Here is a 24,940-nt window from a genome sequence, read left to right as displayed (position 1 = left end):
CAGACTCAAACTCCACTGGGTCTGAGTACAAAAAACAAGGAACGGAAGGAAATACCTCATGGTGGCTGATCTGGAAATTCTTGGCGGGGGGGTGGGGGGAGTCCTACTCAGGGGCCTTGTCCGCCACGGGGCACTCCCTCCCTGAAGGGGAAGGCCTCCGACCCCAGCACAGTTGGTTTGGACGTTCGCATTTCACTTGGAAAGGAAGGCATTCTGTTCACATCCATGACGGCCTGTAAAAAGCCTGATTTACTTGAAGAGTGTCCTAGTGTTGGACGTTGGGCTGTTTCCCATTTTTTGGATATTGTCAGTATCTGTGTGTCAGTGAAGCATGCTGACTTTTTTTTTCCCTGAGCCGCTTCTGCTGTGGAGGTTCACCCTTACGCTCTTGGGCTGCACTTGGGGGAGGAAAGCATCCTGGGGGGGTGCTGGGTGAGCGGCAGAACCTCCCCTCCACATGGGGCATGAAGGGGGTGCATAGGCATTGCTCTGTGGCTTTTAAGGCCTGGCACCCGCAGGAATTTAGGGTTTGATAAAGGCAGCCTTTCAAGTTGGCTGGGAAAGGAAGGATTAGTCATTGAAATGGGCTGGGTTAGGGAAGAAGCCATCTGGGAAAAAGAACTTGGATCCTGCCTCAGTCCTGCACCAAAATGCATTCCAGATGGACCAATGATGTGAACTTGAAAATGAAACCATAAAACTACTAGAAGAAAATACGGGAGATCTGGGTTTTATGATCTTGGGATGAGAAGGCCTTTCTCTGTATGACATAAATCCTAGAAATTATGAAAGAAAAAAAATTGACCCCATAAAATTCAAGATTTTCTCTCTGGCCAAAACAAACCCCCCCAGACAACCCATCACTATAAAAAAAGAAAATGAAAATACGTGTATCACAGAAAAGGGATTGATCTTTTTAATGTGTTGTTGGATTCGGTTTGCTAGTATTTTGTTGAGGATTTTTGTGTCTATGTTCATCAGTGATATTGGCCTGTAATATTCTCTTTTTTGTGATATCTTTGTCTGGTTTTGGTATCAGGGTGATGATGGCCTCGTAGAATGAGTTTGGGAGTGTTCCTCCCTCTGCAATTTTTTTGGAAGAGTTTGAGAAGGATAGGTGTTAGCTCTTCTCTAAATGTTTGATAGAATTTGCCTGTGAAGCCATCTGGTCCTGGACTTTTGCTTGTTGGAAGATTTTTAATCACAGTTTCAATTTCATTACTTGTGATTGGTCTGTTCATATTTTCTATTTCTTCCTGGTTCAGTCTTGGAAGGTTGTACTTTTCTAAGAATTTGTCCATTTCTTCCAGGTTGTCCATTTTATTGGCATATAGTTGTTTGTAGTAGTCTCTTATGATCCTTTGTATTTCTGTGGTGTCAGTTGTAACTTCTTTTTCATTTCTAATTTTATTGATTTGAGTCCTCTCCCTTTAATAAAAACAAAAATAAACAAATGGGACCTAATTAAACTTAAAAGCATTTGCACAGCTTAGGAAACCATAAACAAGACGAAAAGACAACCCTCAGAGTGGGAGAAAATATTTGCAAATGAAACAACTGACAAAGGATTCATCTCCAAAATATACAAACAGCTCATGCAGCTTGATATCAAAAAAACAAACAACCCAGTCAAAAAACGGGTGGAAGACCTAAGCAGACATTTCTCCAAAGAAAGCGTACAGATTCCCAACAAACACATGAAGAGATACTCAACATCACTAATTATTAGAGAAATGCAAATCAAAACTACAATGAGGTATCACCTCACACCGGTCAGAATGGCCATCATCAAAAAATCTGCAAACAATAAATGCTGGAGGGGGTGTGGAGAAAAGGGTGGGAATGTAAATTGATACAACTACTATGGAGAACAGTATGGCCGTTCTTTACAAAACTAAAAACAGAACTACCATATGACCCAGCAATCCCACTACTGGGCATATACCCTGAGAAAACCATAATTCAAAAAGACACATGCACCCCAATGTTCATTGCAGCACTGTTTACAATAGCCAGGACGTGGAAGCAACCTAAATGTCCATCAACAGAGGAATGGATAAAGAAGATGTGATACATATATACAGTGGAATATTAGCCATAAAAAGGAACAAAATTGGGTCATTTGTAGAGACATGGATGGACCTAGAGACTGTCACACAGAGTGAAGTAAGTCAGAAAGAGAAAAACAAATATCGCATATTAATGCATATATGTGGAATCTGAAGAAACTGGTATAGACGATCTTATTTACAAAGCAGAACTAGAGACACAGACGTAGAGAACAAATGTATGGATACCAAGGGGGGAAGGGGGGTGGGATGAATTGGGAGATTGGGACTGACATATATACACTATTGTACATAAAATAGATAACTAATAGATGTTGTGTATAAAATAGATAACTAACGAGAACCTACTGTGTAGCACAGGGAACTCTACTCAGTGTTCTGTGGTGACCTAAGTGGGAAGGAAATCCAAAAAAGGGGATACGTGTATACGTATTGCTGATTCATTTTGCTGTACAGTAGATACTAACACCATATTGTAATGCAACTACAGTCTAATAAAAATTTATAAAAAGGGATTGATATGCTATAATATTCAAAGAACTCCTACAAATCAATAAGAAAGGGCCAAGAATCAAACCAAAAAAATGGACAAAAGGCATGAATAATTCTTAGAAAAGAAAGCACCAGTAGCTTTTAAACGGGTGGGAAGATGTTTGACCTTACTCACAAGAAGGGAATGCAGGTGAACCCCAGGGAGACACAGCTTCTCACCTGGCCAGGTGGACAAAGAACAAACGCTGAGAACAGGCACCGTTGGCTCCGGCGAGGGAAGTGGGCATGCTCCCAGATTGTTCTTCTAGGAAAGGCTTTTGTGATATCTGTCGAAGTACTAAAATGCACATACTCTTGGACCTGATGACTCTGCTCCTTGGAATGTCTCCTGTGGACACATGCGCACGTGTGTACAGACACCTGTGACGACAGCAGGCATGTAGCACCGTCTGCAAGAGCAGAGGGTCGAAACAACCAGGTGCCCATTATGAGGGCTGTTTAGATAAGTCACTGAGCAACTGTGGAGGAGAGTCAGTGAAGCAGCTGCAAGAGTGGGGTCTACGTGCTTTTACATTTCCTGAAATGGATCAGTCTCCAGGATACGTAAGTAAAGAAAAGCAAGGTGAAGAATGCTCTTCTTGGTATGAATCCATCTCTAGTAAAAAAAACCACAGAAACCAAGGCTTGCATATTCGTAGATGTCAAGGAAGGACACACAAAACTTGGGACCCATGGTTTTCTCTAGAGGGGACATCTGGGTGCATGGGGGTGCAGTTCTCTCGGCGTCTTTTGAATTGGGTGAATGTGTTGTTAAAACGGGTGGGCTGCTTGGAAGGTGGGCAGGTGTGTAGGTAACAGAGACACGAGACAGGGGAGTGTGGGCTGGCTGCCCTGGGAGCTGCGTGCCTTTCCTGCTGATAGGCAGAGGCTCTTGGCCGGAATGACTTGGTCAGTTAAAAAAGTTTATGGTCAAAAAATGAGTAAAGGAAAGAAATAAGACCAATAGACCAATTCAGGAAGGGAGGGACTGGATTGATTGAGCACGCGTCATTCAGTGATCCTTTGAAAATAGGGACGTGCACCTGTCGATTTGCAGAACTGAATTTGTCCTCGTCACCCCCCATCCACCCCTTCTATAGGTGGGAGACTGAGGCTGGTACACACATCACCTGGTGTCACATAGCAGACAGGGGGCAGAGCCCTGCAGACTTTGTCTGTTTTAACCCTCAGAAGTAGGTTCTGATAATGTGTTTACTTTATAAAAAGGGGCATGAAGGATGTTGCCCAGAACCACAGGGCAGGGAGTGGGTCTCAGGTTCAGCCCAGTCTGCGTGATTTCCCCAGCACTGCACACTCTGAGGGCGGCACCCTGCCCGGTACCTGGCGCCCACCTGTGGACTGAACACTCACGCACTGTACCTTCTGTTCAGGTAACAGCCTTTCAGGTACCAGGCACTCCCAGGACCAGGGGCCACAGAAGCGTTTGCAGCCGGGGCTCTCGGGGTGTCAGTGGGAAAGCATGAGACGGTCGTGGACATGACAGCTTTTCGTGGGACAGGTTCTGTGTCGAGAGGCTGGGGCTCAGCATGTGGTAGCGGGTGGTGGGTGTGGCCCTGTGACCTCTGACCCCGTGAGCACCATCCTGGCTCTGTGGTCACTCACGACCCTGCATCATGGCCCTGTACTCCCTCACCAGCTGTCATGAGGCTTGTCCCTTTCCATGGTTCCGAGTCACAGGGTCCTTCCAGCCTCCCTTGCCAGCTGAGAGGTGCCCTGCCTCCTGGAAAGCCAGCCCAGACAAGAGGCCTTGGAGGTCCTGCACCTGGAGGACCTCAGGTGTTGACTGTCAGGGGAGGGGGCTTTGTGGGGTCATGGGACGATGGAGACTGAAGTCCCCACTTGTTTCCCAGGGTCCTCCATGTCTTCTTTCCCTGAGGTCTCTGCTGGAATGCGAGCTCTCCCCCAGTTTCAGTCACTATTATTCCCACCGGGGTGCTGCTCTGTCCTGTTGGAACAGGGAGCTGTGGGGGTGGGGGAGGGGCTGAGAGCCCTTCGTTCACCTGTTCATCTGATGGTACCATGGGTGCGCCAGGTGCGTTGGGTTGATCGTGACACCAGTGCTGGAAACTAAAGGATGGACAGGCTCCCTGCCCTCGACTCCCACGTCCTGGTGGGATGGACAGCCTTAGCAGGTGATAGGTCTGTTTGGTTGAATCACGTGGAATTGCCATTTTATGGGCCAGGATAGTCAAATGGTCATCTTACATGGTTCGATCTCATTCCATAAGAGTGGACACTGAGGAGGACCACTGATCCAGCAGGGGGGCTTGGGGAAGTCTTTCCCAGAGGCAGTAATGCCTGAGCTGAGGTCTTCAGGGTGAAAGGGATTCACCAGGAGGAGAGGGCAGGGGAACAGGACTCCCAAGTACTGGGAACGAAATGTGCAAGGGCCTTGGCACTCTGTGATCTTGGGCTTTGAATGCAGGCTTTAGCTTGGCTAGAGCATAGCGTGAGTGGGATGGTGGCGGAGGGTGGGGCTTTATAAGAGATGAGGCTTTGGGTCCCTAAATTCAGTGTAAACTGGTGAAGGTGTATTGCTGTCTTCGTCCGTCCATCCATCCATCCATCCATCCATCCGTCCAACCATCCATCCATCCATCCATGCATGCATCCATCCATCCATCCAACCAAGCATCCATTCATTGGTCCATCCATCCATTCACCCACCCACCCATGACCCAGACCTTAAACCCACCCAGTGATCCAGATCATCTAGATCAAATCTGCCCACCCACCCATCCATCCATTCTTCCATCACAGTTCTGGGTTGCCCCCTCCACCAAACCACTTTTCCTTTTTGCATCAGGGTGTATATGCCCACCCCAGACTCCCACCCTCTACCTAGGGCTCCTTGAGGGCCAGGAATGGCTGACTCACTTCAGCTTCTGCAGTGCCGAGGGTAGTGCCAGGCACCACGAGATCCTCCTCACGTTGGTTGGCCTGAACTCAGAGACAGGATAAATACAGTTGCAGCAGCAGAGGGCAGTGCAGTCAGGATAGCAGTGAGGTGCTGCCAGCTTTTTAGGAGTTTAGGAGAGAAGGGAAGCCTGTGGCTCTGGAGCAGCTGGGGATGTGGGAGGTCACCTGGAGCTCTCAGCAGAGGTGGGGCGTTTACAGGTGGGGAGCAGCACGGAAGCCTTCCAGTTGGCAGTAACGTGAGATAAACTCCGTCTTGGGAACCCGGAGGTGGAGTGTTTATGTTTCAGGATATTTGGTTGTCCATTCAGAGATTCTACTAATTCTCCAAATACCTCTGTTAACTTTTCTTGACTGTAAAAATAAAGCATACTTATTAGCAAATTTGGGAAATAGGAAACTATAAAAATGCCTTTTTCTTTCCTTTCTGTCTTAGTTGGTTTGGGCTGCTATTATAAAATACCACAACCTGGGTGGCTTATAAACAACAGAAATTTATTTCTCAAAGTTCTGGAGGGTGGGAAGTCCAAGATCAAGATGCCAGCACGGTGGGGGGAGGACCCTCTTCCTGGTTCATAGCTGGTGCCTTCTCGTTGTGTCCTCACATGGTGGAAGGGGCAAGGGAGTTCTCTGGAGCCATCGTCTTTGGGGGTCAGGATTTCACTCTCTGGATTTTGGGGGGACACAGACTTTCCTCACATTTTCCCCTTTTCATGGCTGAGCTCATGTATAGAAACAGTGTTGTGTGTGCCTTCCTTGTGGACACTTCCCGTGTCATTCATTACAAACTCTTTGTAAGTATCTTCATGGCTTCCGACATTCCATCGGAGGCTTGCCTTGGAGTTCACTTAACTGTTTCTCTCATGTGGGATTTGGGTCGTTTCCAGTTGTTTGTGTTATAAATAACACTTGGATGGACATCTTCTGGTGAATCCTCTCTGATTGTTTCCTTAGGGTGGATTCCTAGACATTGACTCACTGCATCTGAGCACAAGAATGTTGTAAAGCCCTTTTATTGCAGCATTACATTCCAGCCAAGGGTGGGCAGTTACCGCCCCAGCTACTGTGCCCTGGGCACTGTTATTCTCAGGTGCTGAACCCAGGTGGACCCCATGTGATAGAACTGGGGTTACCCACCCCCCTGTAAGCCAATCACTCCCCCGTTTCTCCTCCTGGGAAGCAGCAGGAAGCTGTCGTTTAATGCCTGGGACCTGGCGTGACCGTTGCTGAGCCTGTGGCTCATCCAGGTCACTTGGGCCTTCCGGGCACTACAGTTTCCTCGTCTGGAGAATGGAGTGGCACTTCCTACTTTACGGGGTCATTGGCAGAAGTTGGGTGATTAATAACAGTTATAATTCATGTGCATGCCTAGCTTTAGACACCTCCTCTCATGTAGTCAGAAAACCTAAGGGCATCTTCTAGAACCTACTAGACAGTCAATAGATGCTAATTGTCTCCCCTCCCCTTCTGTCCCTCTCTCGGGCCATCTGTGCATTTGCTGAGTGCCTGCCGTGGCTGGTTGAGTGAACAGTGATATCGGGGTCCAGCTTGGTAGGATCTTCTCCCCACCAAGGAGGTCACATCGAATGAGTGTGCTTGGCGTCTACACTGGAGGACCAGGGAAGAGTGGGCTAGGGTGGGGCTCCCATCTGGGGGGTGCTACAGAGGTGGGTGCAAGACTGCGCTGGGCTGGGCTGGGGTGGGGCAGGTGTGGAGGAAAGGACAGCAGTCTGCTCACCTGGTCTGGGGCAGAGGATGGGTTCTTGTCCGTGGATCTTCCAGGAGTGGAAACGGGCTCCGTGTAGCTCTGCACTCTTGCCCTTCACCCATTTCCGGAAGGTGGACGGAGCTTTCTGAGAGGGTGACCGTGACCCCTGGAGAGCCTGTGGCTGTCCACCTGGTGGAGGGGGGGGACTCTGAAATCTGGCTTCGTCACCCCACTGAGTGTGGGGCCCAGGAAATTCAGCCGGGACTGGTGGTACGGACTCGTGGGTAGTGACTGTGGAAGTCAGGGCTCGGTCCCGCTCCCTGTATGTGGTGCCTCCCAGGGGAGTTGATGAAGTCCATGCACAGTTCATTTTGTGTCCACATGGCTGGTTTTGAGGCCTAGTTACAGTGTTTTGAAGACTTTCGTAGCTCTAGTGATTGAAAGATGCCTTCTGGTCCCGGGGGAAGCACTGTGACATATTTCTCTAAAGGTCAGAGGGACCCAGTGCAATGTTCTTTTCCTTGAATCAGATAATTGAATAAAGTCATTTCAGCGCCGAATACATAGAACCACCTAGACACCAGGATCATTCTGCAGCCCGTGCTCTGAAAGCAGCTCCATTTGGGGCTGTGTGAGGAACCGCACATTTGGGCGAGTGTGTGAAGGCGTTGATGGTCCAGACAGTGGCTTTAATCTGGAGCAGGAAATATTGCTTTGTGACATTTAATAGGTGTTAGACTATGTTCTATTTCCAAAGCTGGCTTTTCCAGTGAGAATTTCAAGGCAAAGCCCAGCTGATGCCAGTGCTGGAAAAAGAAGGAGCCAACAGACGCGCTTGCCTTTGTCCACATGTTAGTGCCAAAGGGTAGGGGCGAGCTGGCCAGGCCTGACGAAGGGGGCCCTGTGAGGACTCCTGGTGTGGGGTGGCCCACTTCAAATGTCAGACTCTGGGAAGCATAGACAGTCCAGAGAAGTGCAAATGCAGTTTTGTCTTATAAAGACCAGTTAAACGTTGCCCATTATCAAGGCAAAGAACAAGAGATCTGTGACTATCTTGCATTTTTAGGTAGACATGGAGAGAGGACAGTTATTTAATCATATAATGCCATTTCTTGCTGGACATTGATTGGCATTTATGATGCCATTAATTTGTTATACAAATATACGTCCATCATAGAATTGTTAAAATAAAAATCCATCATCATCCCTTACTTGTTTAAACCGTGGTGCTAATGATGTTGACGCTATGGTGGTTTCTGTTAAGTGCAGCCAAATAAATTACTCATTGAACATTTTGATGTATTTATGATGTATTTATTTTCCAGTATTTTTTCTACACCTGCTTTTACAAAACTAGGATTACATACTCCTTTGTAATAGTTTTAAATGAAAAATATGATGAGTAAGTCTCTGTAAATGGGGAGTAAAAGGGAACTTCCTCAATCTGATAAAGGATATTCATGTAAAACCCACATACTGAATGCTTTCCCCCCTAAGATCAGGAAAAAAGCAAGGATGTCTGCTCTCAGCGCACCTATTCAATATTACATGGCAATGCTAGCCAGTGCAACAAGGTAAGAAAAGGAAATAAAAGGCATGTAGATTGTAAAGGAAGAAATAAAACTGTCTTTATTTGAAGACCACATGATTGTCTGTGTTAAAAATTCTAAGGAATTTACCCAAAAGCCTCTACAGCTAATAAGTAAGTTTAGCATGGTCACAGGAATCAAAATCAGTATACCAAAGTCAGTCCTATGTCTAGATAGTAGAAATGAACAGTTAGAAATAGAAACTTAAACAGTGGCATCAAAAATGTGAAATACTTAGAGATATATATGATAAAGTACCTGAAAATTATAAAACATCACTTAGAGATACTAAACAAGATCTGAAGAATTGGATAGATATACCATTCTTATGGACAAAAGCACTTAATATTGTCAAGGTATCATTTTTCTCTGAAATTGATCCACAGAGTCAGTGTAATGCCAATTAAAATCCCAGCAGGCATTTTTTTAAAAAAATTAATTAATTAATTAATTAATTTTTGGCTGTGTTGGGTCTTCGTTTCTGTGCGAGGGCTTTCTCTAGTTGTGGCAAGCAGGGGCCACTCTTCATCGCGGTGCATGGGCCTCTCACTATCGCGGCCTCTCTTGTTGCGGAGCACAGGCTCCAGACGCGCAAGCTCAGTAGTTGTGGCTCACGGGCCTAGTTGCTCCGCGGCATGTGGGATCTTCCCAGACCAGGGCTCGAACCCATGTCCCCTGCATTGGCAGGCAGATTCTCAACCACTGCGCCACCAGGGAAGCCCCCAGCAGGCATTTTTAAAATGGATATTGACAAGATGATTCTGAAAGTTATATGGAAATGCAAAGGACCTAAAATAACCAAAACAGTTTTGAAAAAGAAGAATACTGGGGGACTCATGCTGTGTGATTTTAGAAACTTTCATACATTATTGGTGGGAATGCAAACTGGTACAGCCCTTTTGGAAAACAGTTTAGCAGGTTTTTATAAAGTTAGTCGTACACTTGCCAGAGGGACCCAGCAATTCCACTCCTAGGTATTTACCCAAGAGAAGTGAAAACGTATGTCCACACAAAGACATGTATGTGACTATTCATATGCCATTTATCACCCCACACTGGGGATAACCCACGTGCCCATCCACTGGTAGATGGATAAACAAATTGTGACACATCCATACAATGGAATACTACTGGGCCGTAAGAAAAATGAATACATGAAACAATATGGATACAAAAGCAGTCTGTTAAGTCAAAGAAGCAGGCACAAAAGACTGTATAGGACATGATACTATTTATATGACACTGGAGAAAGGCAAAACTATAGAAACAGAACAAAAATGGTGGTTGCCAGTGGCCAGCGGGTGGAAAGAAGGACGTAAGTTTTTTTTTTTTTTTTTTTTTTTTTTTTTTTTTTTTTAAAGATTTATTTATTGATTGATTGATTGCTATGTTGGGTCTTCGTTTCTGTGCTAGGGCTTTCTCTAGTTGTGGCAAGCAGGGGCCACTCTTCATCGCGGTGCATGGGCCTCTCACTATCGCGGCCTCTCTTGTTGCGGAGCACAGGCTCCAGACGCGCAAGCTCAGTAGTTGTGGCTCACGGGCCCAGCCGCTCCGCGGCATGTGGGATCTTCCCAGACCAGGGCTTGAACCCGTGTCCCCTGCATTAGCAGGCAGATTCTCAACCACTGCACCACCAGGGAAGCCCAGGACGTAAGTTTTGACAAATGTATAGTCCTGTAGCCACCACCGTAGTCAGGATACAGAGCATTGCCCTTACCTCGAAAAGTCTCCCATGTTCCTCTCCCCACCCCCTGGCTAGTTGGATGGGAGACAAAGGAGTCTTGATTGATTTAGATTTATTTAACTTCTAGTGACATTGAATATTATTTATTTGCTTGCCCCCTCTTTTTTTTAGTTCCAAGAGTTTCTTACATATATAAATTGTATTTCTGTTACCAGTATCTCCTCCTCTTTACTGCTTGCCATTGTCGTGGATCTATTCCTGCATAACAACCACCCCAAAATGTAGTGTCTAAAGTCGAAAGCAATCTTTTACTTTAGCAATCTTAGTTTGCTTGTGAGTCTGCACCTGGGGCAGAACCTGGCAGAGATGGTTTGTCTGCTCCCATGACGTCAGGTTGAGCGGCTTGGCTGGGGCCGGACGGTCCATTTCTAAGATGATTTTCCCACACGGCTGGCAAGTCGGTCCTGGTTGTTGGCTGGGGCTGTTGGCTGGGGGCCTGGGTTTCTCTTCCTATGGGACCCTCCAAGGGGCTGCTTGGGCTTCCTCACAGCATGGTGTCTGGTTCTAAAGAAGAGTATTCCAGACACAGGAAGTAGAGAGTGTCAGTTTCGTAAAGTCTAGATCCGTAAGCTAGCAAGCACGCATCACTTCCAGCACATTCTATGGGTCACAGAGTCACGGAGCCCACCTTCGTTAAAGGGAGGAGGCACAGATACCACCTCTTCATGGGCACCTGTGCTAAAGACTTTGTGGCCATTTTTAAACTGCCACACTTAAAACATATGCTTTAGCATTTTGTTTTTGTTGTTGTTAATAAAATGGTGCACATTTTAGGTGGATATAGACTTACAACATTTTTCGGGAGGAGAGGTACACAGAGAGGAGCACACCCTCCCATTCGCCATTCTACCAGTTCTCAGCCCCTTCCCAGGTGTACCCCCTTCACTATTTGGCTGGTACTGTTCTGGGCATTTTCGTGTGTGCATTTACCTGGTGTGTTTTCAGATTACACAGACGTCTCTTATTTTAACATCCAAGGGATGGTGCTCTGTGAATGTTTGGTGACTTGCTCTTTTCCCTTGATTACATGTCTCGGCTGTCTTTTTGTGTCGGGCCATCTCATCACCCCCCCTCCTGCAGCCTCTGCAGAGTATTTCACAGATGAGCCTCCTGACTGATGGGCATTTACCTTGTTTCCAGTTATATTACAGACGACACTGCCTTGGACGTCCTTGCTTGTATACAAGCCTTTGTGCAGGATTTCCCCTCAAAGGGGGGGATGCCAGGTCCATCTATGTGTACAGCCTAATTGGAATGCTGCAAAATTGCCACCCCCCGCCAAAAAAGGTTTCTCTCCCACTGGCGTTTATCTTGGATCCCCAGAAGGCACGTTCCCTTTGGGTGTTGGTTGATTTCAAAATGGCCGGTTGGTTGGATGTTCCTTCATTCACTATGCTGAGTGTCTGCCCCAGGCTAAGTTCTCTCCTCCGCTGTGATGAAGGGTACCACTGTCCCTTCTCTCAGGGGGCTCACAGGTGGGGAAGTGGCAGGGCTGCAGGAGCACCTGCTGCCGTCCAGGGCAGGCTGTGGTGGGGAGCTGGGGTGACACCCGGTGTGCGGTGGCCTCTTGTTCTCCTGGGCCTTCATGGAGCAAAGGGCTCTCCTGTGGCCACCACTTTGGCTTGTCATTGTAACTCTCGAGGGAGGGAAGGAGTCTGGAAATCCAGCGTTTTCGGTGCTGTTAATTCCAGCGGCCTTTCACAGCTTCCCAAGAGAGGCAAGAGGCCCCGGGGGGGTGATGGAGCTGCTGTTGGTTGGGGTGTGCTAGCACTTGTTCCATCGTGGGTGTCACTGTCTCTAGTCCCGGGTCCTGAGGACTCCGCTAACACGTGCAGGAAGCCCAGCCTCCTCCTGGGGACCCAGCGGCAGCAAATGCTCAGGTCAGCGCAGCCAGGGCCCGGCCTGGCCTCTGCAGTGATGGGAGGGTGAGTCCAGAAACGGCCTGGACCTTCCCCACGTGCCAAGGCGCGGTAGGCCTCATAGAGCATCGCTGAGCGAATAAAGCCCGCGTGGCAGCTCAGGCCAGCCTCAGCGACAGGTCCTGCTGGTCCCTTTCAAGACGCTGTCTGGGGTGGGGTGGTCTGGTCCACAGCTGGTGTGGTTCTGTAATTGGCCCGTACCCGCGTCCCTACTTAGCACGGCTCCCCGGGTGCCCCGCCTGGGCGAGGCCCTGGATGCAGAGGGGCCTCTGCCAGTGTGACCCCAGCTGGCCCGATGGCAGCCAGCCCTCCCTCTGGGCCTCCTGGAAGCAGGTGGGGCTGTGCGGAGCCTGCCCGAGCAAACCCAGCCAACCCCGGCATGTGGAATCTGGCGCTGGGTGCCGTCTGCACCCCTTTCCTCCAGAACAAGGAGGTAAATTACCTCTGAGGAAGCTGAGGTTAATCAGCTGGTTCCCCATCACGCCTGTGGGCTCCGCTCCGGGACCGGCCCCTGCTGGCAGCGCCCGGCCCCCTCTGCCCTGCACCATCGTTGGCAGTCGGATGCAGGATTGATGTCCGTGGCCGTGTCTGTTCTGTTCGTAACCTTTGAGGGTTGACAGGGGAGAGGAACGTATATACTCACACGTTTTTATAAAGGCAGGTGAAAAGCAGGGATGACCGATGAGAGGAAGAAGTGCGGAGTAAACGCAGGGAGAAGCTGGACACGTCCGTACTTCTTAGGGCTCCGGCCCCTCGGCTGTGACGTTTCCTCCCAGCTCGCAGTGGAGTCTCAGTCTGGTTGCAGCACCCGCAGCCGTCAGGACGGTGGGAACGAGCCTGCTCTGTGTGGCCCGGCTCCATCCTGCCTGGATGTCCCCATGCTGCCCTGCTGGGTGAGGGAGCATCTGAGCCTGGAATATTCCTTGCGTGGCCCCGGACTAGCCGGAGAGGCCTCTGCCAGCTCCGGGCAGCCCCGTCTTCCTCTCTGCTCCTGCTGCAGGACTCCTTCCCGAGGGCTCTGCAGGTCACCTGGCCCTCGAGTGAGTCCTCGTGGGCGACGTGACTTACTTCTAAGTAACCGCGTGTATGCTGAGGGGCGGCCCGGCTGGGCTGTAGGTGCCCCCAGGCTGGGTGGTGGCGCCTGCATCCTTCTGAAACCTGCAGAGGCACCGCCAGCATCTGGGCTTAGTGTGGGATGATGTGGAGGTGCCAGGTGCCCAGACACTCAGGCCAGCCTCAACGAGAAGTGGAAGACGGCCATCGCACCCCGGGGGAAGCAAGTTTCAGACGCGTCCCATCTCTGAACGCGGGGATGGGGGAGTTGCCTCCCCAGTGTGGCCGCTCCCTGGTAACATTGTGTTTATAAGCAGGGCGATGCCCCCGCCAACTGACATTTCAGCGTAAAATCTCCCAACCACCTGTCAAAAGCTTCTCAGAGCTCTTGACTTTTTGGCCAGGAGAGGAGAGCCGTCGGGCTGGGAGAGGACCAGGAGCAGGGTGATCAACAGTGTGTCCCAATTGCCAGGTCTGCCACCTTACGCCAGGCCCCTGCTGGTGACGGGGGCTGGGCGGCAAGTCCTCTCTGTGGTCCGTTCTGCACTGCCTCACTCCCTGGAGGACCTGGAGCCCTGAGCACATACCCCACGTTACCCCCAGGCAGGCCCTTCTCGAGGATGCAGAGCCAGGGTGCAGCTTTTGCCTCTGCTCGGGGAGGAGGTGGCCATGGAGTAAGACACACGCATCACCCGGGACTTCACCTCTGGCCCAGAGGGAGAGTGAGGCCACTGGGGCAGGGAAGTGGTCAGGTGAATGGTTGGTATCTAAAAGCTTTGAGAAGTTAAAGTTTATCAACTGAATCTTCAAGATGACGGCTTCCTTCCTTCATTCACTCACTCATCCATCCATTTATCCATGCATCCATCCATCTGTTCAGTCATCTGTGAAGTCATGCTTCATCCGTCCTTCCTTTTTGTCATCTTTCCATTAATCATCTGTCCTTCTATCCTTTTTTCCATCTGTCCATGCATGCATGCATGCATCCATCCATCCTTCCATCCTTCCTTCCATTCATCCATCATCCGTCCTTCCATCCATCCATCCATCCATCTCTCCATTCATCCATCATCCATCCTTCCATCCATCCTTCCTTCCATCCATCCATCCTTCTATCCATCCATCCATCCATCTCTCCATTCATCCATCATCCATCCTTCCATCCATCCATCCATCCATCCTTCTATCCATCCATCCATCCATCCATCCATCCTTCCATCCATCCATCCATCCGTCCATCCATCCATCCATCCTTCCATTCATCCATCATCCATCCTTCCTTCCATCCATCCATCCATCCATCCATCCATCCATCCTTCCATCCATCCATCCATCCATCCATCCGTCCATCCATCCATCCATCCTTCCATTCATCCATCATCCATCCATCCGTCCATCCATCCATCCATCCTTCCATTCATCCATCATCCATCCTTCCATCCATCCATCCATCCATCCATCTCTCCATTCTTCCATTCACTTCATCCCTGTGCCCACGTGTCCATCCTTCAGTGAGGGTTTACTGAGCATCCCATGTGGTACTTTGAAGAGACAAAGGAGAGGGCTGTGTCTCTGAGACGCTTTCTCAGTTGATGTTCAGACCAGTATTTTGATGAGGGAGACAGTAAAACAGAGAGGCATCCTCTGACCTGTCGTTCTTCTCTGAGCCCGGGGTTTTGAGCTTCTCCCCCATCCCTTGACGGGGGAGGTTGAGGATCTTCTCTCCACCCGAGGCTTCCCCAGGGTCCTGAGCCTCTAGAAGGAGCAGGTTCTCTCTGCCCTGGAGCAACCTTGCCCACGTCATCACTGCTGCCGTGCTCTCTGCTGTTCCCTCCCTGGAAGGAGAGTGAGCGCGGCAGTGGTTTCTCTGGAGGTGTCACGGGAAGCATCCTGCCCTCCCTCCTCCCCGAAGTGTCGGGGGACAAGGGAGACTTTGCCGCCAGACAGCTGTTGCATCCCAGTAGGACCTGGGATGACTCACCTGACCTCTCCCAGCCTGAGATTCCTCATCTGCAGAGGCAGGTGCCTACTTGGTGAGCCGTCTTGCTGACTAAGGGAACGGAGGGCCCAGGGCGTGTGGGCACCGCGGGAGCTCAGGGCCCAGCTGCCCCTCCCCCAGGCTGGGTACCACCGCCCGCCAGCCCTGCCCCAGACCCCTGCAGCCACTGTCCTGGGGCTGCCTCCTTGCCAAGTGACCCCTCCCTCTCACCAGTGGTGACAGGGAGGCTCTGGATGGAACCCACTTTGCCCAGGGCCACGTGACCCACAAGGGGGTTGGGTCAGCGTCACGTGCACTGCACCCTAGCCCGGGTGTTCTGTGTCACCCCTGGGGGTGCGGGGGAGGCCAGGTCAGGCGGGTCTGCGGGGATGATGACACCCGATGGTACCGTCTCCTTTGGTAAAAATCCCCCCAGAAGCCCTGCTGGTGGGTCCGCAGCCCTTCTTCAGAAACGGAAAAATGGACCAGAGGCAAGGGACAGGCGCACTGTCACCGGGCCCCGTGGGCCCGAGCTGGGCTCACTGGTGGCCGTTCCTCGTCCCCAGGAAGCGACAGAGACGGACAGGAGGTCAGAGATGCTGTGAGGCAGGCGGGGTTTGAGCAGGGGATGGAGGGGCTCCCCTGGCGCAGGGCGGGCGGCCCCTCGCGTCCATTCCCGCTGGGCCCCCTGGCGCAGGGCGGGCAGGCCCCTCACGTCCATTCCCGCTGGGCCCCCTGGTGCAGGGCGGGCGGGCCCCTCGCATCCATTCCCGCTGGGCCCCCTGGCGCAGGGCGGGCAGGCCCCTCACGTCCATTCCCGCTGGGCCCCCTGGCGCAGGGCGGGTGGGCCCCTCGCGTCCATTCCCGCTGGGCCCCCTGGCGCAGGGCAGGCAGAGCTGGGCTCGAGTCTAGCCCTTCTGTCCTCCAATCTGCCGCTCTCTGCTCTGCCGAGCCTCAGAGGCCTTCAGGCGGCCCCCCGGCCTGAGCAGGGCAGGTGCGCTGGGCACTGCACATCCCGGGGATGCTGTGCTTGGGCATCATGTAACACGTGGCATGGGTGAGGAGCTGGCTGGGGAGCGTGGGTCCCCTGGGAAGGGCCGGGGTCAGAGGGCTGGGTGCCCTTGATGCTGGGCAGAGGAGAGGAAGGTTCTAGGGGACCCACTGAGGAGAGCTGAGGGCGGTGGTTTTTGTCAGCGCAGGAGCCTGTGAACCTGTGGCCACGGCCCGAGTTCCCCTGTGCTGGGCTCAGGTCTCTGCCCCTGTGACATCCCTGGGTGAGTGGCAGCCGGGGAAGGTCTGGCAGGGGATGGCCACCCAGTGTCCTGCCTGACCTGCCCCCGGCCCTCCCCTTTGCTTTGTTCCCACAGTTGGGTCATTGAAGAAGAATTTCATTCAGAGCCTCCAAAGCAGCCTGTTTGTTTTCCAACCTGCTGGGCTGACCTTCCCGACAGGGCCACGTGCTTTGTGCCGGGACCCCCGCGGGGAGGGCTGGTGGGGAGAGACCTTGGCCGGGGGTGAGGGGGGCCTCGGCTCCCCCCACCCCACTCACTGGCCGTCCCTCGGTCCTGTAAGAGCCATGACTCTTTTTTGCTTCCGGGAAGCGTAAGATGGGATCTAGCAGGGACAGCAGGAAGGGCAGGTGTGTTTCCCGGGTGAGCCTGCTGGGCGCCCCGCAAATGCAGGACAGATGCTCGCTGCGGTGGCAATTACCATGAGGGCCGGCCGGGTGACAGGGCTTCAGCAGGGACACGCCAGGCCGGGCCCCTGCCCTCCTGAGGCTCGCAGCCCAGGCAGGCAGACCCGTCTCACGCAGGGAATTAGGTGTATTTATACTTAGGGAACGACAGACACACCAGGGCAGCGAGGGCAGTGAGGGCAGTGGGGCTGCGGTTTCGGGGCCCGTCACCAGCTCCGTCTTTCACCTGCTGGTGCCGAGTGGAAGGAAGTTCAGGGCTGGGGTGGGTCAGAAGCTGAGGGCGTCTCTGTACCAGCCTGCTGTGTGATCTCGAGATGGTCGCACCCCTTCTCCACACAGCTCCTCTTTCAGAAGAAAGGTCATCAGCCTGGGTGTCATTTATGACCCCTTCTAGCTCTGAAATTAGACAGTTCAGAGAATTTTGAAGACATAATGGCATTGACCTTGGAGTGAGCAAAAGCCTCTGCACCCCCGCCCCTCTGTCGGCCCCCCCATCATGCACGTCCGGCTTGCTCTTCTCCAGCAGCCCCCAGACACTGCAGGACTTGGCCTCAGGCTCCGGGTCCAGAGGGCTCGGCACGGCAGATGTCGGGCTGTGTGCTTGGGAGGACAGGCCACGGAGCTCCAGGGCCGGGGAGGCCTGGGGAGTCCAGTGGGGCTACTGAGTCCCCTCAGCTGGGATCAGCACCGCTCCCCCTGGGGTGCCGGGGCCTCAAGCTGGCTTCACTTTACCCAGCAGCGCTGCCTGGAACCCGGGGTCTGGAGTGTCCTGTGCATGCGTCACCAGGGCCATGGCCTTCCCAGACCAGTGAAGGCAGGTATGGGATGGGGGCTGTGCAGACGGTGAGCGGGACGCGGGGGACTGGGGACGAGGTCGCCTCCCCATGGGACTCGGTCATGGGTTACCTGGTGGAATCTCAAGGCGCACGGCAAGCAGTTCTGATGCATCACAGACTCCTGCCCGAGCCTCTAGGATGGAGGGGACGGTGACCAAACACACTGTCTGGCATGGGCTTCAAAGGCAGTCTTTACTGACAGCACGTGCTGGAGAATATTCATAGCTTATTGGGGGAAAAGCAGAAACGGGGTGGAATTTGAGCAAGAGCCAGTGCGAACCCTAGCCAGCCTCATTCAGGAGGCCTGACTCTCAGGACCTCGACCCAGCTCCTTCCCAGCACGTGGAATGGTAGTGTGTCCCCTGCTTGCAGCTCAGTGTCACCCCGAGAGTTAAGTCTAATGGGATGCGGTGACAGCGCGCCAAGGTGAGGTAGCGGCAGTGTTGAAGTTGTCGAGGCCCCCGCTCTCTGCCTGTCATACGTAAGAGCTGTGGGTGTGCTCGCTTAGTCTGCCAACAAACGCGTCTGAGTGCCCGGTGTGTGCAGCAGCTTCTGCGCGGCTGGTGACTAAGCTCCATCCGCACTGGTGGCTCCGCCGCCCCGCCCCGCTGCTATGCTGGCGTCCCCACTGAGACCTGGGGACATTAAATTTGATGAATCGTTAAACCATGGAAATGGCTCCCTCCCCCTGGGCCTCTGGGCTCAGGTGGGTCTTTCTGGCCGAGTCACTTTTGTTCTGAACCCCACCTCCCACATCAAGCTCTGAGGGCTGAGGAGGGCCGGGGGGATAAGGTGCTGATGTCAGGACTTGGTGAGGATCCCCCAGCCCCGGGTGTTCTTGCGCCCTGGGGCTGGCAGAACACTGGTGGCACTGGTCGGCAGCGCCCGGCTGGAACGTTCTGATACCGTTCTGAGGACGCGTCCTTTGTAGCTCAGGGTGGTGACCCCAAGTCCTCTCCCTACTTCCCCCCCTCCGCCCGTTCCTGAAAGCGGGCTGTGACTCGGCGTTGTTGGTAAAGAAACATCCTTCCATGAGGGGCTCCCCTCGCAAAAGAGGAGCTGCTGAGCCTGAGATGGACCCTCAAGCCTGGGCAGGCTGGCGCCCTGGCCTCAGTGGCCCCTTCCTTGCTCTGAGCACGGTGGAGGGGTGTCCGGAGGCCAGCTGGCGGCCAGAAACCCATTGAAATTCCTGCTAAAAGCAGTCCCCTGATTCCCTCTGCTCTCCTAGGTGCTGGATGCCCTCGCCAACCCCCCGGCAGCCCTGCTAGTTCTGGGCAGGGGAGCGGGGCATTGGGCAGACACGGTGACGCTGTCCCCGGCTGTGTCACCAGCCAGCTGGCTACTGGAGCTTGATCCTTCTCGGCGGGGTTGTGCGCCGTGTCCTCCAGGCTCACCAGCGTGGTTTCAGTCCTGCCATCTCTGGTTCCACATGCTGGGTCAGAGTGACCCACTGGTGGTCCAGGTCATGAGTGCCCCGGGCATGCAGCGCGCTGCAGTCATTCTGCATGGCTGCTTTGGCATCTCTGTGAAATGAGGGCTGGCAGGACCCTGGGTGACATGGAGCTCCCTTATTCCGTTATTCTGTGTCCAGAGGAGCACAGGGCAGCTGACGTGTAGGGATGATTGTGGAAGGGCCTTTTGGGGGAGGCAGAGAGGTCATCTTTGTGTGGTTGGTGGAGACATTGCCATTGGCAGCTGGAATGTTTGACTGCTTAGCAGGCCAATTGTAAAATTTGTCTCTGGGACATCTACCTCCTGATTTTCACCATTCACATGTGTATTGCTTGTTCATCCGTCCATCCATCCATCCATCCATCCATCCGTCCGTCCATCCATCCGTCCATCTGTCCATCCATCTTTCCATCTTTCCATCCATCCATCCTTCCTTCCATCCATCCATCCGTCTATCTATCCGTCCGTCCACCCGTCCATCTGTCCATCACCCATCTATCTGTCCATCCATCCATCCATCCATCCGTCCATCCACCCGTCCATCCATCCATCCATCTGTCCATCCGTCCATCCGTCCATCCATCCATCCATCCATCCATCTGTCCATCCGTCCATCCATCTTTCCACCCATCCATCCATCCCTCCATCCATTTTTCCATCCATCCATCCGTCCATCCGTCTATGTATCTGTCTGTCTATCCATCCATCTGTCCATCCATCCATCCATCCATCCTGCACTTCTATATATATATCTTTATTGAAGTCTAGTTGTTTTACAATGTTGTGTTTCAGGTGTACAGCATACACTTCTATATTTGAGCTCCTCCTTTGTGCCACTGCTTTTCAGGGCCTTCATGCTGCCTTTCTGGCATAGGGCAACTGGAACTCAACTCTATGTTTCCAAATCTTTCTCAGCTTCCCCCTTTCTGCCTTAAAACTGACCTCTCCGGTGTCCATTCCTTTACGGGTCTGGGGGTGTAATACCTGGTTACATCTACGCGGTCTCAGGCAGGTTCAGTGCACAAGCAGAAAGGGAACAGCAGGCTACTGTAGGGGAAGGAGACGAGTGCAGGAATCAGGGGCTTACACAGCCACTGACAGAGCAGGAGAGGTGGGGTCACCAGACCTTCCCCCCGACTCATGGTCGCACCACCAGAGTGGGAGGGCGCCCAGACTTCAAGAAGTCTGCAAATGTCAGTGGACCCCGTGACCTGGTCCCAGACCCTGCAAGAAGAGGGTTTCTTTCTCTCCCATTCCAGCTCCCCCTCTGAGTGTGGAACATAATTTTCATCCTGAGCCCTTCCCGCAGAGGAGTCTGGGAAATGTAGTTTTCAGCCGCCCAGGCTCCACGGAACAGGAAGACACTGGAAGAGCCTGAGTGAGCCCAGGCCTGGCGCCCGCCGCTACTGGGGGCTCCCAGCACGGGGGCGATCCCGGTCACGACCAGGGTTACGTGGAAGCCACCAGGCTCTGTTTCCACGAAGCCCTTGGAGCTGCCTTGTTCACGTCACCTGTGGTTCTCAGGTGGGGAGGGACCCCTGGTAGGGTGCACGGGCTGCACGGTCAGTTCCTTTTCTGTCTTCCCTGAACCAGTGGACCACGGTGATCCCCAGGGAGCCCCGGGACGTTCTCTGCTCGGAGGGAGGAGCCAGGAGAAGAGTTCTGGGTGTTGGGCTTTCGGGTTCCAGGAACTGTGCTGGGCTCTTTGCTGCTATAGCTTCTCTCATTGGCCTCGAGAGAGGAAGTGGCCCTGAGATGTTCTCCCTGGGGGTTGATGCTGGGCTCAAGCCCCCGCCCACTTGTCCCCAAAGCTGGTGCTGTCTCCCTGCGGAATTCTTGCCCTGATAGAGGAACCAAGGCTCCCAGTTCAAAGAGGGGGGTCTCTGGCGTCACCAGGGAGGAGAGACCATGGAAGCCATTACCACACCTTTTATAAAATGAAAAAAATACGTTTTTAGCTCTGGCACAAGCAGGAGGGGTGGCATTGGGCCTGGAAATGTTGGTGGCCTTTTCAGCTTGTTGCAACAGAGGTCCATAAACATGGCCTGGAAAGCTTCTGGGAAACAGCTCTCTGTGCTGGCCATGGAAGAAGCAGGTCCACAAGCCTGCGCATCTGGGAAGAGCATCACGGCTATTGGGATGTGAGTCCCAGATGCCCAGCCTGGATCTTTGATGCCTCTCCTGGCCACAGCCGATCTTGGAGCCGACCATCTCAGAGATGAGCCAGAGCTTGGCTGTGTCATAGGGCAGGTGAGCCAGCGGCTGGCACGGCCATCTCTCCCCATAGGCCAAGTCGAGGCTCTGGGCTGTGCCAGGCACCTGCGTCTGGCTCTGCTTCTGATGTCAAGTGGACAAGCTTCCGGTGGAGGGGGGGGCGGGGTGGGAGGGGTCGCTGGTGCCGAGCGCTTCGGAGGTGCCACCCGCGCGCAAGGGGCTGACCCCCCTGTGTGGGGGGAGGGCTCTGGGCAGGAGCTTGAAGCCACCCAGGGGAATCAGAGAGGCCCTGAGAAGCAGCAACTCTACTCGTGGTGGACGCCAGCCTGGACCAAGGGTGTCCTGGGTCCCTACCATGCCCCTCCCTCTGCAGAGGTGGGAAATCCTCACCCCGCAGGTTTCTGGTCCCTTGATTAAAGTGACAGAGGTGTGCAGCAAAGCCGAGTTGTAGAAATGACACCGCTGGAACAGGGGCCCTCAGAACCCTGGAATCTGGGCAGTACGGTGCCTTGCAGGGAACTGTGGACGGGGCCGGGGGTTGGTGTGTGTTTAGTGATGGAGAGCAGCTTCAATTCGCTTCCACCCTGGTCGCCCTCAGAGCCTGGCCCAACCTGCCGTCCTACCCTCATGCCCAGCTCCTCAGGGTGGGAGTGGCCTACAGGGCACCGTCCCCCCTTTCCTCTGGTGCCGTCCACCATGCCTGCGCTAAACGCCCCGCCCGGCACCTGCTCCCCTTCCAGGCTTCCATCTGGGTGATTCTCTTGTTAAGGACTTGCCTGGACAAGCAGCGGGGCTGCATGGCCACCCACCCCCACAGCTGTCCTGGGCTCCTCCACATGCAACAGCTTGGCTGCAGGATTGCTCAGAACCCGGCCAAGGGGAAACCGGCCTTGGTGGTCCTTTCTCACCTCCAAAGCTTTCACCCTTGTTAAAGAGGTGGAACCTTCCTCTTGAGCGAGTCCCAGGCATGTAACGACCCTCTGGGGAGGAGGGTCAGTGGGCCGGGGAACTGAATAGTTAAGGAGCCCAGAGATCCCAGGGGCAACCTTGTGTCAGCCCGCTGTTGCACCCAGCAGTGGATGTGGACTTTTAGTGGCAAGTGTCAGAATCTAACCCAAATTGGCCTAAGCATGGCGACAACCTGTTGGTTTGTGTAGCTGAGTTTTCTTCAGGCACAGCTTGATCCAGGAGCCCAAGCTGTGTGGCGGGAGTCTGTCTGTCCACATCCTCAGACAGGCGCTCCCCACACCCCCAGAAGACAGCCACCTGCAGCTGCAGGTTCGTCATCCGTGTGTGAAGCCAGCAGAGCAGAGAGGAAAAAGCCCCAGGATGGAGCTTCCTTGGCCTGGTCCTGTCACATGCCCAGCCCTGGGCCAAGCCCCTGGGGCAGGGTGGTGCTGTGCTCTGATTGGCCAGGGAGGCCCACGTGCCCCAAGGGAGGGGGTGTGGCAGCCCCACCCACACCCACATGGATAGGCGGGTGCTGGCCACTGGGTTCCCCAAAAGCCCAGCTGCACAGATGTCCTGTCACGCTGACTCCAAGTTCGAGTTTACTTTCTCTGCCTGGACTCCCAGGACTCTTGTTTGTAGTAACATGAGCTGAACTTTCCATGCAAAACTGACTTTGTTTAGGGCCGGTGGGGGGGGGGGGTGTGGATCGCGCGCGAGCCTGTGGTCCTCACAGCCTGGAGGTCTGGGGTCTTTCTGATGTGGTTGGGGCATGTGCAGGGACATGGAGGCTACGTTTTGCATGTGTGGGGCACGGTTGAGCTCACCAGAATGCCAGCTTCTCCCCTGCCATCAGGGGCTGCTCCCTTCTCTGCAGGGCCCTGGAGGGAGGTCAGGAACTTTCCAGAAGGGATGCAGGGACCCGCCCCTCTCTTGCTCTTGGTTCTGCGCTGTCTTGCCCTGTATGCGCCGGTCTTCTGGGGGCAAATAGAATCTGGCTATCTGTGTAAACTGTTATGGGAAAATTACGTCTTAATTGGATGAGGACGGGGGATAAAACGTGCCAGGGGCATGCCCGCTGTTCTCCGTGGTACCCAGGAGGGGCACGCGCTCCGGCAGTTACATAACAGATTTCATGAGCTGTCAGTCACTCCTGTTTCGTAGGACCGGCCTTGGTAAAGCTGCTTCCATCAGCTGTGGGATCTAACACCGCCTTTCAGCTTGTGTTTGGGGTAGGTCTTCTGTGACACTAATGAGGAGAGGTGTCTGGGAGCCCGGGGCTTGTACGGCACTTGGGGAAAGAAAAGAGCAACGTGAATGCAAAATCAGGGAGGCTTTGCTGCTGGTGGGCGGCTGCTTGCGGGGACCAGGTCGGGAACATTTCTGGCCGTGTGCATTTCTACAAAGTGGGGTGTCCTGCCCCCAAGAGCACCCGGTTTCTGAGCTGATCCCTTGGTATCTATCTTCTGAGTGTCAGAGATTGAGGTGCGGGTGAAGGGCGGTGGTGAAGGTTGGTTTTCCAGTTCGTCTAAACCCTCCGGGGGCTCACCAGAGGGGGGGCCTGCCCCGTGTGCCCTCCCTTCCTGCCCGTGGCTAACTCCACACCTCCTCTTTGTCCTTTCAGCTCAGCCAGCAGATCTCCTGAAGGTTCTAGATTTTCACAACCTGCCTGACGGAATAACCAAGACCACAGGCTTTTGTGCAGCGCGGCGATCTTCCAAAGGCCCGGATGTTGCTTACAGGGTCACAAAAGATGCCCAACTCAGCGCGCCCACCAAGCAGCTGTACCCTGGTAAGAGACGGCGTGTGTGTGTGGCGGGGTGGAGGAACGTGCTTGGTTTTCCGCGAATGAGCCTGGTTCGAGGTCAGGATAGTGAAAACACAACCCGGCACCCCTCACCGTCCACCACCAAAGGGACGGCGGGGCCTCGTCTGTTCACACTGCTTCTCCAGGCAGGTGTCTCTCCAGCTGTGGACAGGCTGTCAGGACTCCAGAGGCGAAGAGGAGATGGATGGTTCCCGGGTGATGGGGTTAAGAGAAACCCTGGGGTCACGGGAAAGGAAACGCTTCCAGACAGAAGCTTAACTGGGGGCGAGGACGTTAAGGGACACATGAATCAGACGTCATGGCTCCCAGCAAGAGAGTGCAGGCTTTTAATGAGAATCAATTGCCAAGTGTCACATCGCTGCTTTTAATTATGTACCCAGAGCGGGAAGTGATGTTTGCTGCTCGGATGCGGCATCCGAGTGGTCCCTGACTGTCCCC

At 53.4% G+C, this 24,940-nt stretch overlaps 1 protein-coding gene across 3 annotated transcripts in view; it reads left to right on the top strand.

Annotated features, from left to right (window-relative positions):
- The window catches only part of COL5A1 (collagen type V alpha 1 chain), a 160,401-nt gene that overhangs the window by 15,966 nt on the left and 119,495 nt on the right, over nt 1–24,940 (top strand). For all 3 annotated transcript variants that reach the window (XM_057549408.1, XM_057549407.1, XM_057549405.1), the window contains exon 2: nt 24,299–24,466. In XM_057549408.1, coding sequence (XP_057405391.1) covers nt 24,299–24,466 — 168 coding nt within the window. The remainder of the gene's footprint in view (nt 1–24,298; nt 24,467–24,940) is intronic.

This window comes from Balaenoptera acutorostrata, chromosome 6 (genome assembly GCF_949987535.1).
Source record: "Balaenoptera acutorostrata chromosome 6, mBalAcu1.1, whole genome shotgun sequence".
NCBI classification, from domain to species: domain Eukaryota; kingdom Metazoa; phylum Chordata; class Mammalia; order Artiodactyla; family Balaenopteridae; genus Balaenoptera; species Balaenoptera acutorostrata.
The sequence above is the reverse complement of the archived record's forward strand: the minus strand, read 5'-3'. Positions and strand labels throughout refer to the sequence as shown.